The sequence below is a fragment of the Poeciliopsis prolifica genome, unplaced genomic scaffold (genome assembly GCF_027474105.1).
Source record: "Poeciliopsis prolifica strain line A6 unplaced genomic scaffold, Auburn_PproV2 SCAFFOLD011, whole genome shotgun sequence".
Lineage (NCBI taxonomy): Eukaryota > Metazoa > Chordata > Actinopteri > Cyprinodontiformes > Poeciliidae > Poeciliopsis > Poeciliopsis prolifica.
This window is the reverse complement of record NW_026562386.1, coordinates 2,961,377-2,978,216: the sequence shown is the minus strand read 5'-3', so window position 1 is coordinate 2,978,216 and position 16,840 is coordinate 2,961,377. Positions and strand designations below refer to the sequence as shown.

Below are 16,840 nucleotides of genomic sequence, written 5' to 3'. Positions count from 1 at the left end.
GAAACTGAAACTGCATGTTTCCTAAAAAGACATTGTCTATAGCGTAGCGTAAAAAGTGCTCTTAAATCATCATACGTCATTTATTTTTTTTACCTTTTTCTCATAAATCACTTTCTCATTAATATATTATCTAATATATTCATTTTCAAGACTTTGACCCGTTACATGTCAGCTCAATTATTTGGAATAATAGTTGATAGTATAGTACACAAAACACTAAATGTTTGTAGATGATACAGGACTTTGGAGGTTGAATATATCAAAAGTTCACCATTCTGTCCAGCTGGTGGCGCCAGCGCAGCCCCTGAATAGCAGTGGCAGAAGAAGAACTGAAAAAAAAAGAACGCAATCTGAGTCAGTTCGGCTAACTTAGCATGACAGCTAAAGAAGATCAGCCAACGGTCAAATATTGGTTTTAGACCAAACTGGGTCATCGGTACCGTGTGGTATGGGACCCCGAAAGGTAAAGTTGGACACATACCGTAAGAGAAGCGTGGTGTGGAGCTTTTTCACAGATATAGACGAAGGGTCGGTGCAGTGTGTGCTGTGTAATCGTTACCTTCATAAAAAGGAGCACGGCTCCACCACTCCGATGCTAAGACATCTGCGCCTCAAACACCCCACACAGGTCTACAGAGGGATGGAAAGAGACCACGAAACTGCCGCCAGCCATGACCACCAGCATATGGAAATAGATGACGAACAGATCATCTCTGGTATGCCTTCCTCGTTATTATTTCTTGTTATTAGTTAGTTTGTTTCATCCCTGGCTGCCTGTAAACTGTTTTGTTGTTTGGAAACTGCAGTTACCTTTCAGATACAGCATGTTGTGTTTGTGTGGATGAAAACACGTCCAGTTTTCCGGAGATTTTAAGTGGAGTCCCCCACGGCTCAGTTTGAGGCCACATTTTGTTTTTCATTGTCTTTCAGCTGAAGTTCACTTTTATGGAAGTGAAACCTTACTTTATTCATAGCTGCAGCAGGTTAGCTGGAAGCTGGCTCTCGGTGTAAACAATGCTACACTTTAGTCATATGTGGAGCATTTAAGTAGAGATGTATTGTAGGGCTGAAATAATGACTTTAATTATGGGAATAAAACTCGTTTATATTCTGTATTTGAAGGTTTCTCAATATATGGATATTATGTATATTCCTGGTGTTTCCTTCAGTTTTTGTTTATGCTTTTGGGATTGAAGAAAATACATCCCGTTATTGGCAGCAGGAAAATTTACACATCCGCCTCTGCTTTTTGATTGTTTACATATAAATACACAGAAGTATCCTTACAAATGATGCTTAAGAAATAGCATTGTAAGAAAACCAGGAATGACGCCTTCTGCTTTTAGAGACAACAATCAAGTTTTTTAAGAAAACGCCTGTTTGTTTTTCAGTTGTAGTGTCGGTGGACGATGAGGAATCCAACACCAGGACCACCCAGCATGATTCCGATCCCAGCACTGCTGTCAGTGGCCTCTGTGAGACTTCACCACGTGGCTCGCTATCTCATCTAATACACGAAGATGATCTTAGCCACATTCCCAACAAGCAGTCGCGCAGGCGCAGCTTGATTTGGAGACTGTTTGAACATTTGGACAACTTGAACGCTGCTCGCTGCCGCATTTGCATGAAGAAGTTGCACAAAAGTGGCGGCATTAGCAACCTTCGTCGACACTTGGTAAAGAGGCACCCAAAGGTGCTTTCAGAGCTGCTGTCCACCAACCACCGCCCTGCTGTGCCCTCACAGGATGTAAATGTAGCTGGTGTCTCTCGTGAATCCTACATAGGAACAGAGCCCCATCCAGGTACGTTTGGTCAATGAAACCAGTTCTCTTCATGTGTAGTTTTGTCTGTGGGTGGACAGCATGACCTCTTGTCATCATCAGAGCTTCTTTAGGATGTTTATTTTTATCTTCTTGTGTAGTAAAATTGGTTTTAGATGATGGGGAATCTCACATTATGACCACACTGAATGAAACTGATATTCCAGCGATAAACAAGCTTCCAGGCATACCACAAGGAGAATCAGCTGGGAAAATAATAGAAGCAGAGGTAAGCTATTTGTCCACTTAAACAATTACAAATAAAAGAAGATATTTTTTCTCACTGTCCAACTTTAAATTAGCTTAATTAGCTGTTTGAGATCTGATTAAAAAAGTATTTCAACTTAACTCTGACTCTTACAAATCCATCATCATCTGGGCTTTCCTACATTGTTTGAAAACAAAGGAATCTCAGTTTATGTAAGCCTCTGATTGTGGTGTAAAAGAATATTTCTCCCTTTATTATTCCGGCATTTAGCAAATATAAATATTATAACAGTACGATGAAGCAGAAAAATCTTTGTATACGTGTGAATATATGACTTTAACTTGCATAAAGAAGCATTCTAAACATAACTTAACCCACAGGAGAGTAAATATTCTTAATTGCTGCAACTGCATGTAGAAATCTCAGAGTTTAAAAGGTTGTATCTCTTCCAGCCTGAACAAAAGACATGAATTGTTATTGTAAAGTTTGTGTCCACTAAGCTACACTAGAGAACTTTTCTTCTTCTGCAGGATTCAAATGGCGATGGAACCGGGGGAACCATGTGGGACAGTGGGCAGAAATGGTTTCCAGGTGAGCATCTTGTCTTATTATTATTTTTGATAAAACTTTCTTTCAAAGATTCAGTAATCTGAATTTCTAGGCTTGACCACTTCCTGAAAGGAAAATTTCCACCCTGAACATGGATTATCCCTCACTAATCCAGACCTCAGAATCCTAAATGGTTCATTTGTTTGCATAAAATGAAATTCTGATGTCTCTTTTGGACCTAAACCCTGCATACTTTTATTTGTACCTGTTTGAGTGCAGGGGATTTTCATTAAGAGGCAAAGACAAGCAGGATTGTGGTCCGAATGATCATTTTCCACCTTTATGTAGAAAATCATAACAGCTGCAGTAATAAATGGCGTTTTTGCAATTCTTAGTTTGTTGGATAAAACCAGCTGCACTCATATTCAGATAACTTAGTGCTAATGACTCCAGGAAAGTTATTTTAGACACTGAGACTTTAGAACCGCATTTAAAGCCTCAATAATAACTGGTATTTTAAATTTCTTTTTCATCAGTGGAAGTTAGAGTGGAGGATGACAGCTCTGACATCATGACCCCTTCTATCGAACCTGATGCCAGTCATACCACAAATGACAATCCCGACTCTTTGCAAGAAGGTTTGGCACAAGAAGCGTTTAATTCAGAGGCAGGTGAAAACTCCTCTGAGAGACCGCAGACCAAAGACCGCAGAAGGAGCGTAATCTGGAGGCACTTTGAGAGATTAGAGAGTTCAGAAGCAGCTCAGTGTCGCATTTGTATGAGGAAGCTGCAGTGCTACGACAGCGGCTGCACCGGTAATCTGCATCGGCATCTGTCGAAAAGACATCCGAAGGTGTTTTCTGAGCTGGGATCCAACTCACTCAGACAGTTGTCACCAGACTCAAATGGCCACGGTGGAACAACCGAAAGTCCATTAATTCAACATGAAATGTCAGGTAAGTCTCCATTGCTGCTTTTTGAAGTGTTTATGGTTTTTAATAAAAACTGGTTCATTTATTCAAAATTGATATTTTGCGCCATTTGCACTTCCATTTGGCTCTCAACTGCATCGAAACATTCCAAGCACTTAATAATTTTTGGCAGAAAGGCCTTTTTTTATTTTCTCGTGTCTGGAAAATGATCCGTTTCATAAAGCTCTCAAGTGTTAAGTCACAATCACAGGGCATCCCACCATTACCTAGCAATCCCATCAAACCCCTGCACATCACCTAGCAAGGAGAGTTCCAGAACTTTTGGTTAGCTGGCTTTCTACTGGCTGTATGTGCCGTACAATGGCTTCTGGAAAGGACAGATGTTTTGTTATGGACTTAACATCCAGAAACCAATTGCTGCTGTGTTGTTGGTTGTGTAGTAAGTTCCACTTCTGCTTTTCAAAGATGTATGGTTGTATAATTGCGCATCTGTTTGCAGTCTTTTTGATGAGTAACTGTAAACATTGAGTTGTGGGCATGGCCTCCAGCAGCTTATTTGGATTTACAGTGACAAGATACCCTAAAACAGCTCACAATAGACAGAACTGAGCTGACTAAAATCTCATAATTTAAGAAAGATTTTCTGCAAAACACACCATGAACATGTTTATTTAGCTTAAAGATGTATTCTAAGCTCTTAAAGGAAGCATAGTAGGTCACCTTTAAAACTTTCGGTTTTATATTCCCTCACTATCGAGCATAAATTTGTTGACGTCTGCGTTGAACCGTCTGTTGCAGTGAGACCGTCTTTCCCTTCAGCTGGACTGAAGATCTCCAGGCAACCGGAGGTGGAGGTCAGGGTCTTTGAACGGGAGCTGGAGCTGATCGAAGCTCTGAGAAGAACGCAGAGGGAGGAGGCTCACGCTCTGCAACAGCAGCGGGAGCTGCTGGAAAAGCTGCAGACAGTCGGCGCCAGAGAAGCCGCTGCAGAGAGGGAGACGATCGAGTCGCTGAGAAAAGCCCAGCAGGAGGAAGCCGACGAGTTGATCCGACAGCGAGAGGAGCTGGAGAAGGAGAAGGCAGAGCTGCAGAAGAAGTGGGAGGAGCTCTACCAGGAAAAGGAAGAATTCTCATTGCTCTCCAAAAGCAAAGTGACCCACTGATTCCTAGCCTTTCTCAAAGAGTTGGACTAACTATAACACAGGGTGGTGTAAAAAAATACATAGTTAAATTCCCTTCCAAGTAAAACATGTTTTTCCAGAAAATTGACGCACGGTGGCTCAGTTCCTGTTCCAGCTGATGTTTTCTTTAAATATGGAGGAATCTGACCCGGAGCAATGTTTCTGCCTTCAAATCACTCACTCACAAGTGGCTTTGTAATGTGTAGCATGTAGATTATATAAGCTTTTTTTAAATAGAGTTTGAAAAATGAACTTCCATACTGTAAGATGTAAAACTGTATATAGAGCATTTTAAACTTGTAAACATTTAAATTCATGGTTCAGACTGTTTTAAATAGAAAAAAGTGTTGGAGAAATGATTTTTGTGGACTTTTTCTGTGGACTTAAGTTCTCATATAAATATGTTTCATTGACCTTGTTTGCTTTGTCTTTATTAATGTTTACCTTTTCTTTAAAGGTACATTTGATTTGGTGTTAAACAAGTTTTGCAACAAACTTTTTTAAATATATTTTAATGTTTGAAATTGACCTTATTTCATTTTTAAAAAAATAATATGGACCTTATAATTAAAATGCAAGTTAATAATTGAAATATTGACCATATATATATATTTTTTTAATTTCTGTATAATCAAAGAAACATTTTTTTAAAATCTTGAATCATGTTTATACAGGTAACTACATTAGTGACATCCTTTCAAAGTGATTACAAATTGTATGGAGAACTTAATCTGCTTTTAGACAAGAATAAAAAGCACAACTAGATTTATAGTCAGATTGAAATAAACAGTTGACGCTTAAGTCAAATACCTACATATATAGGAGAAATTGTTTGTGTCTAAAGCTAAAATTGTTGTAAATTAGAAGAAAAAAAAATACTTCAAAGGAAGCACAAATATTTATCACAGTGAAGATATGGGCCAGAATTCATATAAACTAAAAAAACAAATGAAAGGATTCGGGCTTGGTGCGGCGCGCATGCGCAAATATGAGGGGTAATTCGCCCCAAAAGTTGTCTACTCAGGCTGGGTGTTTAATTCCGACAGAAATAAGTAGGACGTTTTGTTTAATGTAATAATGCCCATAATAAAACGCTTCTTAATGAACACCAATATATAACAGGAGGACAATGTTATTGACGTAAAGCCGAAGTTGTTGCTGAAACTCTGCCTGCCAGACTAAACTGAGGGATTATTAAGCACACTTATGACGTTGACGCCGGAGGAGTTTTAGTGTGGGGGAAGATGGCTGACAGCGTAACTCTGGTCGCCAAAAGATGCGACTCTGGCTCTTTGTCGTCTGTGAGCATGGAGACCATCTCCGGGCTGACGGAGCTGGACGACCTGGAGCGGGTTTACCAGCAGCTCTGTACCGAGGAGGTTCGTATCGGAGGCAGCGCTCAGTCTGTTGCCTACGTCACCATGTAAACTTCCGCGATGCTGCTGCCTTCAGTCACAGAGCTAAGAAAATCCACTGTTGATTGATTAGGAGAGAATCTGGACCAAAGCTACCATTCTGTGTTTTAGAAACTACTGCCTGTTAAACCCCGTATTACAGTTGATTACAGCGGAGTTTAGCAGAACAATAAAACAGTCTGACCTGTTATAGCTGCTGTCCAGACTTTTCAAGTCAAATCAACTTTAGACGTTGTTTTTCACCTTTAATTGGAAATCATAATTCAATCACTGTTGAAACGTGAGTACCTGCTCCATAGTGACGTCAGGGGCTGTAAGTGATTGGATGTTGTGTGTTGAATTAAGGAAAACAATAAAACACCTTACACACGACCAGGACAAACCACCTACTGCACACATTTTATTGTTTATGTCTTATAGTTCATATAAGTTCATAAAACATATAATGTGTGATAACTGGAGTCACATAGTTAAATCTGCCAGGAAATGGCTGCTGGATGTTTGAGTCTCACTAAAGATTTCTGCACCCAATGGTGAAATTCACTTTCTGCATGTCAAGGCCTTAGAGAGGTTTATATAACAAAGCTGAGGATAAAGCTTAGAATATTGGGAAATACTTTTTCATTGTTCATTGAGAGGTAAATGATTGACCCGTATCAGAATTTTTTCTTCGATTTTATTCCCTATATAAACTTAGAGAGTTTGTGCTTTACAACCTGGTATAGATTTTCTTTTACAGGACATGTCGGCTCCTAATTTGTACAGTAAGAGTTTTATAAAGATTTGTGCAAAACTATTAGACAATTTAGAGAAGCTCCTAAATCAAATGAAAGCCACTAACAGTCGCTGTTTCTGGGGAGAATATAGCATGGTCTCAGAAAATCTTTTTGTATGTTTGCATTCTCAAAACAATAACTTATCAAAAGACATTATCAAAAGAAAACTCTTGAAATATACATTTGAGCATATGAATTTATCGTGTGACTAAGTTGATGCTTTGTTGAGTTAAACCTTCATGCGCATGTCTTGTGATTGTACTGTATGCATGCTGCTTAGTTTAAAAATTCTTGTGTTTGTTCTGTATATTACAGACAGAAGTGGAAGCTGAGCTCGACAGGCTGGTGGGACAGGAGGGGAGCATTCACACAAAGATGCTGGCACTGCAGAGGATGGGGTAAAGACCTAATAAATCTGTTTGAGCTCTCCTGAGATCTTTATCAAAATATATATAGTTGATGTGCTTTAATTCTTCTCCTTGCAGACCGAATCTCCAGCTGATTGGAGGAGATGCCAGCCAGCTGTCAGGCATGATCACTTTCACCTGCAGTCTGGCTGAAAATGTCAGCCGAAAAGTCAGACAGCTCGACCTGGCAAAAGTAAGTGCACCTCTTTTATTTTTTTTAAAGTGGAGACTTTGATAATTAATGCATGTCTAAAGGCTGTGTTTTTATTTTTCGTTTTGTTCGTAGACCCGGCTTTATAACGTCATCCAGCGCGCTGACGACATCCTGGACCTGAAGTTCTGCACCGACGGCGTTCAGACGGCGCTGCGTAACGAAGACTATGAACAGGCAGCTGCTCACATCCATCGATACCTTTCTCTGGACCAATCAGTGATTGAGTTGAGCCGTCAGGGAGAAGAAAGTACGAGGCTTCTTATTGATTGTTTTGTGTTGCTGTGGAAACACGCTCATTGTTGATTTTGTACTTTTTGGTAGTTTTTCTGTCTTCATGTTTAGCATCTAATTTTTGCTACCATGCCAGCCTGCCCCGGATTGTGCATCTCGGCTCTAATGCTGAAAATATGACTATTACATTTAACCTTTTGCATTTGACCAGCTGGAACTATTTCCCTCAAATGTTTTGTTTTCAATTGATAAACTCTGACGGTCATAATGTGACGTTTCTGAACAGGCAGCGCTGTGGACGCCAGTCTGGCGACGCTGCAGGAGGCGGAGCAGAAGCTGAAGGTGATCGTGGCAGAGAAGCTCGACGAGGCCGTAGCAGCCGTCGACCTGGCTCAAGTGGAGAGGTTCTTCAAGATCTTCCCTCTGCTGGGCCTCCACCAGCAGGGTCTGGCCCGGTTCGGCCAGTACCTGTGCAGTCAGGTAGGTTCCAGCAGAGCTGCGAAAGGCACTGGACAATATAACACTGTGATTGTTATATTGTTATAGTTTTGAATGGCCATTTCAATCAATCAATCAGTCACATTTTATTTGTGTAGTACATTTCAGCAACCAGGCATTTCGAGATGCTTTGTGTAAAGACCCAGCTTCACAGACCAGATTGTTGGTTCATGTTTCCGGTGGCTTTTTAGTCAAGGTTTAAAGGAACTCGGTGTTTTGGCTGTTTTGCAGTTTTCTGGAAGTTTGCTCCAGAGTTGCGGAGCATAGAAGCTGAATGCTGCTTCTCCGAGTTTGGTTCTGATTCTGGGATGCAAAGGAAACCGGTACCAGAAGACCTGAGTGGTCTGGAAAGTTGCTATTTCAACAGCATGTCTTCGATGTGTCGTGGTGCTGAACCATTTAGTGATTAGTGAACTAAGAGCAGTATTGTAAAGTCTATTCTCTGTGCTCTGTCTTTCTGCTTCCAGAGAGAACGCTGTCTTTCTAGATCAGCTGCAGGCTTGTTATTTCTGGTTGCTCCGGATTTTTATTCTACAGTTTTTCCCTGAAAAGTGTCTCCGTCTTGTTGCGAGATTCTCGTGGCTCCAGTTCATCGCATGATGATTTGAGAAACTTTGTGGGTATTTTTTTTCCACGCAGCTCGCCTCCAAAGCTGAGGAGAACCTGCTGTTGGCGACAGGCGGCGATCTGGGGGAGAAGAGAGCTCTGCTGATATTTGCAGACACTTTGACGCTGCTGCTGGAAGGTGAGAATCCCCCTCTGCATCGCCGCCTGGGTTCTCTCGCTCATGACACGACGGCTCCAATAATGTGGTGGTTTCTGCTCACAGGCATCGCTCGTGTCGTTGAGACTCATCAGCCCATAGTGGAGACGTATTACGGCCCGGGCCATCTGTACACCCTCATCACTCACCTGCAGCAGGAATGCGACCGCCAGGCCCAGAAAATTGTTGATAAGTTCACCCAGCAGAGAGGATACCGCAACAAGGTGGGTGTTGCACCCGGGCTGCATGGTTTCTGCTCTGGATGTCTGCTCCTTCTGACCCCTTTTCCTCCAGTTCCAGATTGTCCAGACCAGCATGATGAAGAGCGTTCCAGGGGAGAGGATCGAGCCGAGGTCTGCTTTATATTCACCCCGTTTGTCTCTACAGTGGTTCTATTCATAGAAATACTGCAGAAAGTAACAAATTACAGTAATTATAAAATCACACAGGCAGCCCGGATTGGTCTAATTTTCTTTTGTCACATAGAATATCCGCTTGGACTTGATAACAATGAATTGTTTCAGAAATTATTGCGATAAACGATAATATTGTTGTTTTGAGACCATGTTCAAGTAACATAGTGGCGAGTTCACACTTATGAATATCAGTAAATCTAATGTTAAACAAACATTAAACACTGAAAGCTGAAGGAAATTTTACATATCCAAGAGAAATAAACAAAATAACAAATAAAACGGATACTGATGTCTGTAAACTACATTTTCCTCCACAAAAGTGGCTAATTGAGACCAACGCATCAAACTGAAGCATTTTGTTGTCTCGTCTTTGATACAAAGAGAGAAAACAGAAAAACTAAACATGCAAATGGGAATTATGGAGCTTATTTTAATTCATCGTGCGACTGAGTTATTGATTTATTGCGACAGGCACATCGCTGTCAACAAACATGTCGGCTCTTCAGACAAAAGTTACAGACAAAGTCAATCCACTGTCATTACTGTGTCATTATTAAAAAATGTCTTGCCGAACAGGGAGCTGGACCCGGTCCTGACGGAAGTAACGCTGATGAACGCCAGGGCGGAGCTGTACCTGCGCTTCCTGCGTCGCCGCATAATGGCCGACTTTGAGGTTGGAGATGATCAGAGCATCACAGCAGGTAGTTTTATCACGAGTCAGGACATTTGTTTCAAATGTCTCTTTTTTTTTTTTTGGCTGTTGTTTTTAAGCTGTTCCATTATTTTCTCCAAAACCCATTAGAGCACCAGCAGAACGTGGAGAAGCTAATCAAGCACTGTTTGCTGAGCACCATGATGCAGGAGCTGATTGGATATTACATCCCGATGGAGGAGTACTACATGAGAGAGTCGGTCAACAAGGTCAGGCTCGCGAAGCGTCACGTCTGCTGCCAAAATAATCTCCGAAACCTTTCAACACTCACAAATTACTGGAGAATTTGCTCCACAAACGCCAATTTAATTTAAATTTACTCAAAATGACATGGAGATAGTTTTCAAATTCAAAGTTATGACGGTATATATAAGATATTTCTAGAAAGCTTTAAAAAAATCACGTCTTTTGCTTATTTGGAAGTGGAATGAAAAAGAATAAATCAATGATGTTCAGCAGAGTAGAAAACTGCCTCTGGCTGAGCGACATGCGAATTACATTTAGAAAAAGTCTAAAAACGACGGCACTGAAGTTGATGGGATGGATTATCATCCAGCTTAATCTTTTTTTTTTTTTTTTTGATTCTAGTGGCCTTTATTTGAAAGTAGTTGGACAGGAAAGGGGGTAATGAGACAAATGTCACCAGAATGGGAGTCGAACCAGCGGCACGAGGACAAAGGCCTCAATACGTGGGCTGTACTTTGCCCCTGCGCCACCACAGCATCCCAATCCATCTTAATCTCAATACCATCTGTCTATTCTGACATCATTTGCAAAAAAGACACAATATATGCAACACTTTTAAAGACTTGCAGCTGTAATTTCAGCAGAAGGTGGTTCTACTATGTTTAGATCTAGGGGAGCTGAACACAAATGCATGCCACACTTTTCAGATTTTTTTAAGTTTATTTGAAACCCACTGACTCTTCCTTCCTCTTCCTCATTATGTGCGACTTTTTGAGGGTTTTCACATAAAATCCCAGTAAATTACATCAAAGTCTCTGATTGTGATGTGACAAAATGTAAAAACAATAAAACGTTTCCAGGGTGTGAATACTTTTTAAAGAACTGCCTCCTAAGTTACCGACCTGCTGCCAAGGAACCAAATTAGTTCCAGTTCACTGCAGTTTTTCCAGAACCTGTACTGTGATTTTTACTTGTGCTTTCTCCAGAGCGCTCTTTGAAGCTCGTAACCAAATATTTTGTCTTCATTTCTAGTAACACAAAGTTCTGCTGGCTGATCGGATCGTTTGATTCAGGAGTCTTAATGCTGACACGCTTACAGACATCGACCTCCAGGCTTTACACTCGACTCCTCTGTTTTAAACATTTCCATGTTGATTCATTCTTCAAATCCGTTTCTCCTCTTGCTGAATGTAAACTGTTTTTTTGTTTTGAACGTCTCGGTTTCTCAGGGAGGCTCCGCTTTGTGTCCCAAGTTACCGACCTGATTCCAGTTAAACAAATTACTTCCAGTTTGTTAGACTTGCTTCGACGCCTCGTTATGAGACTCGTCCCCTGGGGCGTTCGTGGAGGTTTCTAATCCTGCTGCGCCTCGTTGTTAGAAGACAGGATGTCCAGAGAAGAGCCACAAATTTAACAACATGATTCTTCTGTTACTGTTTTGTTCTAAATGGCGTTGCTGACGCTAAACAAAAAAATAACAAGATTGCATGGTGATGTTAAAAAGCAGGAATTGTGTCTGTGACGCCATGGATCTTAAGGTTTTGTGGGCACAACATGACTGTGTTCTGAGCGACACATTTTTGTCTGCAGTGTAAAAACAGTCAGACGTTAATGAAAGTAAAACTATTTGTTTTCTTATCATCCTTTCATTTCTTCAGCTTTTTATCAAAACATTTCACTCTGCAGAGTTCAGAAGAAGTCGAATAGTCGATGTAGTTTCTTTGTCTCTGCTTGAGTCCAAGAGCTGCAGGTTGCATCAGATTTTAATTTATTTATTTTGTTCTAATCTTACTTCTTCAAGGAAGCATCTTTATTGTCATACCGGCTCACATTTGCATGTTTATGGTACAAAATTTGGATTCAGGTCCCAGTTCAAGAAAAATAAATAGATTTTAGAAAATCCAGTAAAATGATGCTGAAATTAGCTTTGCTAAATGCTAAATACACACATGAAAGCAATAATATCACATGATATTAACTTATGATTCTTACCTGCTTCAGGCTGTTACCATGGATAGTTACGAGAAGGGTCAGCTGACCAGCAGCATGGTGGACGACTGTTTCTATATCGTTAAGAAGTGCATCAGCAGAGCGTTGTCCAGCTCCAACATCGACTGCCTCTGCGCCATGATCAACCACGCCAACTCTCTGCTGGAGTCAGACTTCAGGTGACTCCTCAGCCTCTCCGCCAGACACAATCAAAAGACAAAACCGCTGCCAGTGGTCTCACCTCCGTCCTCCTTCCCCGCTGCCAGAGAGGTGTTGTACAACAAGCTGCGGCAGGGCTTCCCGGCCACCACGCTTCAGGACATCCAGCGGGGCGTCAGCAGCGCCGTCAGCCTGATGCAGAGCAGCTTGCAGCAGGGCAAGTTCAACACGCTGGGCATCGAGAGCACCGAAAACGCCAAGGCCGCCTTCCTGGTGAGACGATCGGAGATGCCGCCGCGTGCGGCTCTCGCTTCTGTTTGCTAGTAAAATCCCCTCCATTTCGAGGTTTACAGCTAACAGCCACGGTTCAGGTGACACAATCTTTGGCTTCAGGATGTAGTTAAAAGTAAAAAATTTAATTTTAACTGCTCCGGAAAAAAGTAAGAGACCATTTAAAATTATCAGTTTCTCTGATTTCACTCTCTATATTGAGTAAAATGAACATTGTTCTTTTACTCTTTGAACTACTGACTATATATCTCTGAAACTCCAAGAAAAAAATGTAGTATTTATCTGCAGAAAATAAAAAAATAATGACAAAGATGCTGTGCTTTCAGACCTCAAATAATGCAACAAAAACATGTTCATATTTATTCATTAACATCAAAACTAATGTTTTAACTCAGGTAGAGTTCAGAAATCAATGTCTGGTGGAGAAACCAGCAGGTTCAGAGCAGTGGGCTCTTCTTTTTTCCCAGCATTGTTAGAATAGCATTATATTAGCATAAAAATCTGGTCCGATTGAGTCGGATGAAGTCTGACTGATACCAAATGTTTTTCTGTAGAGATTGTAACGCATATCAGACGGTAAAAAAGTGAGAAAACTCTAAAAACTTCTTGTTGGTTGATAATTGACTGAGAGTAGCAGGAGTTTTAAGTTTTTTATTCCTTTAAAGGCACCTCAAAATTCACATGTTGCGTGTTTTTCTATTATGTTTGGATCTCGACTGATTCTAAAAATATTCCAAGTGCTTAAAAAAAAAAAAAAAAAACACCCATCTAATTTTTGGCAACAAGTTAACTTTTTGGTTGTCTGGAAAACGAATATTTTAAAATCTTCCAGAATTAAACGTCACAAATCAGCACCAACTGACTGAAGCCCAGCTTCAGCCAAAGTCGGGTTATTACGGTAATTTCAGCCCGGATGAAGCAGGGAGAAATTAATCTAATAAGTAACTCTTTTAATAGACGGTAAATTGCAAAAATAACTCGCCAGATATTGAAGGTTCCAGTTGTTATGGATAAATGGGCAAATATTTTTACTCAAAGGACATTTGAAGGACTGGGTACAATTAAAATAAGTAAAAATATCCAGGCGGAGATTTGAAACTTATGTCTCAAAGGCTTCACTGCAGACTAGTTTTCAATCACCAATAGATCTATCAAACCGGTTCAATGAAGCATAATGGGTCACCTTTAATGAATTGGTCCAAAATCTCTTCTTCAGCATTTCATCTGCCAATCAGAGCTTGGCTAGAGAACATTATCCGGTTCTGATCTCTGTCTGGCGCAGTTCTGTTCAATCCTTAACTTGCTTTTCAAACGCAGGTCACTCTGAATAACGTGGAGGTTTGCAGTGAGAATATCACAACGCTGAAGAGAAACCTGGAGGTAAAAGGCTCAGTTCTCCCCTTTCTTTAGGAAAATTTCTCCGCAGGTTGAAAAAGCAGATTTATGTATTTTTTTGTCTCCTTTTCCTGGCAGAACGACTGCTCCAAGATGTTCAGTCAGGGGGTCGGATCTGGTGAAAAAGCAAAGATCGAAAGCTGCTTGTCTGACCTCGTCAGCACTTCTGCAAAGTTCAAGGATCTATTGCAGGTTAGACACGCGCCGCACAAAACAATGAATACCTGTCAGTGATTCTCTACAGACTGAGCCAAAGCTATTCTAACTTTGACTTTAATGCTCTTTGCTCAATATTTGACCTGACTTTAATTTATATTTAGGAAGGTCTAACAGAGTTGAACACGACGGCTGTAAAGCCTCAAGTCAAGCCCTGGATCAGCAGCTTTCTATCCATCTCCCACAACATAGAGGAGGTTCTGCTCACCTCACATTTCCGCACAAAAAACACCCAGAAGTCGGGTTTGTTGTTGTTAATTGTGGCCGATCTTCACAGGAAGAGTTTAATGACTATGAAGCTAACGACCCCTGGGTGCAGCAGCTCATCGTTAACCTGGAGCAGCTCATGGCAGAGTTCAAGGTGACGAACATCAAAGCAGGTGATTTCTGATCGGATTAATTATGTTTTTGTAATGGTTATGGTTCTCCTCCCCAGACGGCCCTCAGTCCTGTCATCTACGACACTCTGACCAGCCTGATGACCAGCCTGATCTCCGTCGAGCTGGAGAAAACCGTGCTCAAATGCTCCTTCAGCAGGGTAAGCGGCCGCTCTTGGCCACAGGGTGGCGCCAAACTTTCCCTGCATATTTGAAAAGTTGCAGTGATTTGCCAACGAATCCTGCTGGTTTGTGGTTCATGTATTTGCTGTTGCAGCTGGGAGGGCTGCAGTTTGACAAAGAGCTGCGGTCTCTGGTGGCGTACCTCACCACGGTCACCACCTGGACCATCAGAGACAAGTTCGCTCGCCTCACGCAGATGGCCACCATCCTCAACCTGGAGAGGGTAACTCAGATTCACACTAACACTTTTAAAATCGTCTTCTGGTTTCACTGGTTTTAAGTGTTAATTGTCACGATTACTTTTTGTGAAAAGAAGCTATATTACAGAACTTTCTAGATAAGAAGAATCTGAACCTTAATTGCAAAAATTTAGGTCAGACCAAATATTACTTTTACTAGAGAAGAATATCAATAAATGAAGTAACTCTGCCTGAAAAAAAAAAACATGATGGATTACAAATACATACTTAAGATTTCTTATTAGAAATACAAGCATGTTTTCCCTGGAGCCTCTTTAGCTTCCATGTTGTTTATAACTGAAAATCAGTACTCTCAGCAACAGGTGGGAGAGGGGCAACTGTGTAACTCAGTGGCTCAATACAGGCTGGAAATGCTCTGGCACTTTCTCTCTGCTGGCTCATTCAAGGGGTTAAAAAAAGTCTGTGGAAGGACTTGCATCCTTAAAAAGTCTGAAATTTATGCATCGAAAATTAAAATCTCCTAAATTCATTCACAAACAAAGTAAGTTGGCCTCAAATATGTTAATCGGTTCGGAGTATTTAATCATATGCCGTATGTCTTTTTTCTCTTTTATCGGACACTGAGTGCGACTGGATAGTTGAGCCTACCGCTAACTAGCTGCTAACTAGCTGCTAATTAGCTGCTAACCTAACGGTGTTAGCAAATCAGCTAGTTTTTTGCATCCATCATCGATTGAGTGCAAATCTAATGTCTGTGGACTGGATGAGGTTCGTACATTTCTGTGGAGATAAAGGTCTTAAATCTACCTCATACTTTAAAGTCTTTGAAAGACTTAAATTTGATTTGGTAAAACCTGTGGAAACCCAGCTAACATGATCATTAAAATAGTGTCCAAATCAAAACTGTTTCCTCTTTGTGCATTGTTTTATTTTTCTTAAAGGGAAGTTCAAATTTAATCAGTCTTATTTCTTTAGTTTTCATTTATTTAGAAAAATGTGAAAACTAAGGAACTTAAAGGTGGCGTGAGATCAACATTGCCCAGCTCTCGGCCTCTTTGGTAGCATCTTGAGGTTTCTGCTCATCTGTCCTACAGGTGACTGAGATCTTGGACTACTGGGGTCCGAACTCGGGCCCGCTGACATGGCGGCTGACCCCCGCCGAGGTGCGTCAGGTTCTGGCTTTGCGGATCGACTTCAGAAGCGAAGATATCAAGAGGCTTCGACTCTAGATGACGAGCTACTGATGGTGAAGCACATTAGGGGGAAAAAAGAAAAACTCTAAACAGATGTGTGCGCGACACAAAACAAACACCCTGTTTGTTCCTCAGTAGTGTTTTTTTTTTTTTTTTCCTGCAGTTTGCCCAGCTGATCCCAGTCTGCAGCAGCTCCAGCTGAGCTTCTGGAGACGCGGTTTCACAGCAGCAGCGACGTCGAGCAGCCTGATCTTTAGTTAACTGTAAAATGTGTAATTAAAATCAGAAATGTGAGACTGTATTACAGTGGAGTATTTTTAACCTGCAGCGGGCCGAGAGAGAAACGGGGACACACTGGGAGCGTGGAGCGGAGCTGTGGGGCCGCCGGTGCAGCAGAGCAGTAATGAACGTCCCGGCCATTAAAATGACAGAAGCGGGTCAGACAGCTGATCCAGCCCAGTCATTCAATATATGAATTGCTCCTTGCCGGTGATGATGGAACACTTTTAACCTAATAAATTGAGCGCTT

The 16,840-nt window shown here is 41.2% G+C and overlaps 2 protein-coding genes across 4 annotated transcripts; both read left to right on the top strand.

The window, feature by feature from the left end:
• Positions 1–316: 316 nt before the first annotated feature.
• Positions 317–5,103, top strand: LOC129364017 (uncharacterized). 3 transcript variants are annotated; one of them, XM_055036387.1, is made up of 7 exons: positions 318–463; positions 629–716; positions 1,392–1,802; positions 1,922–2,049; positions 2,559–2,619; positions 3,114–3,533; positions 4,308–5,103. In XM_055036387.1, the coding sequence occupies exons 1-7, from the start codon at positions 449–451 to the stop codon at positions 4,670–4,672; spliced, it is 1,488 nt and encodes a 495-aa protein (XP_054892362.1). In that variant the 5' UTR covers positions 318–448; the 3' UTR covers positions 4,673–5,103. The 3 variants fall into 3 exon arrangements, with proteins under 3 accessions (XP_054892361.1, XP_054892360.1, XP_054892362.1); XM_055036386.1 differs by having other exon boundaries at positions 317–716; positions 1,988–2,049; XM_055036385.1 differs by having other exon boundaries at positions 317–716.
• Positions 5,104–5,912: 809 nt separating this feature from the next.
• Positions 5,913–16,612, top strand: cog4 (component of oligomeric golgi complex 4). Its single transcript, XM_055036380.1, has 20 exons — positions 5,913–6,069; positions 7,197–7,279; positions 7,367–7,481; positions 7,575–7,749; positions 8,020–8,213; positions 8,871–8,976; positions 9,061–9,218; positions 9,289–9,347; positions 9,987–10,111; positions 10,213–10,331; positions 12,310–12,476; positions 12,564–12,729; positions 14,065–14,127; positions 14,221–14,334; positions 14,463–14,555; positions 14,636–14,719; positions 14,795–14,896; positions 15,013–15,141; positions 16,213–16,364; positions 16,475–16,612. The coding sequence occupies exons 1-19, from the start codon at positions 5,935–5,937 to the stop codon at positions 16,345–16,347; spliced, it is 2,322 nt and encodes a 773-aa protein (XP_054892355.1). The 5' UTR covers positions 5,913–5,934; the 3' UTR covers positions 16,348–16,364; positions 16,475–16,612.
• Positions 16,613–16,840: the final 228 nt, after the last annotated feature.

What these genes read in the sequence shown, in the direction of transcription:
- LOC129364017 (XM_055036385.1), top strand. Translation starts at nt 449, where the DNA reads ATGGGACCCCGAAAGGTAAAGTTGGACACATACCGTAAGAGAAGCGTG. An exon ending in AGGAACAGAGCCCCATCCAG is followed by an intron (nt 1,803 to 1,921) that starts GTACGTTTGGTC and finishes CTTCTTGTGTAG; the next exon opens with TAAAATTGGTTTTAGATGAT. An exon ending in TGGGCAGAAATGGTTTCCAG is followed by an intron (nt 2,620 to 3,113) that starts GTGAGCATCTTG and finishes CTTTTTCATCAG; the next exon opens with TGGAAGTTAGAGTGGAGGAT.
- cog4 (XM_055036380.1), top strand. Translation starts at nt 5,935, where the DNA reads ATGGCTGACAGCGTAACTCTGGTCGCCAAAAGATGCGACTCTGGCTCT. An exon ending in CTGGCACTGCAGAGGATGGG is followed by an intron (nt 7,280 to 7,366) that starts GTAAAGACCTAA and finishes TTCTCCTTGCAG; the next exon opens with ACCGAATCTCCAGCTGATTG. An exon ending in ACGCCAAGGCCGCCTTCCTG is followed by an intron (nt 12,730 to 14,064) that starts GTGAGACGATCG and finishes TTTCAAACGCAG; the next exon opens with GTCACTCTGAATAACGTGGA.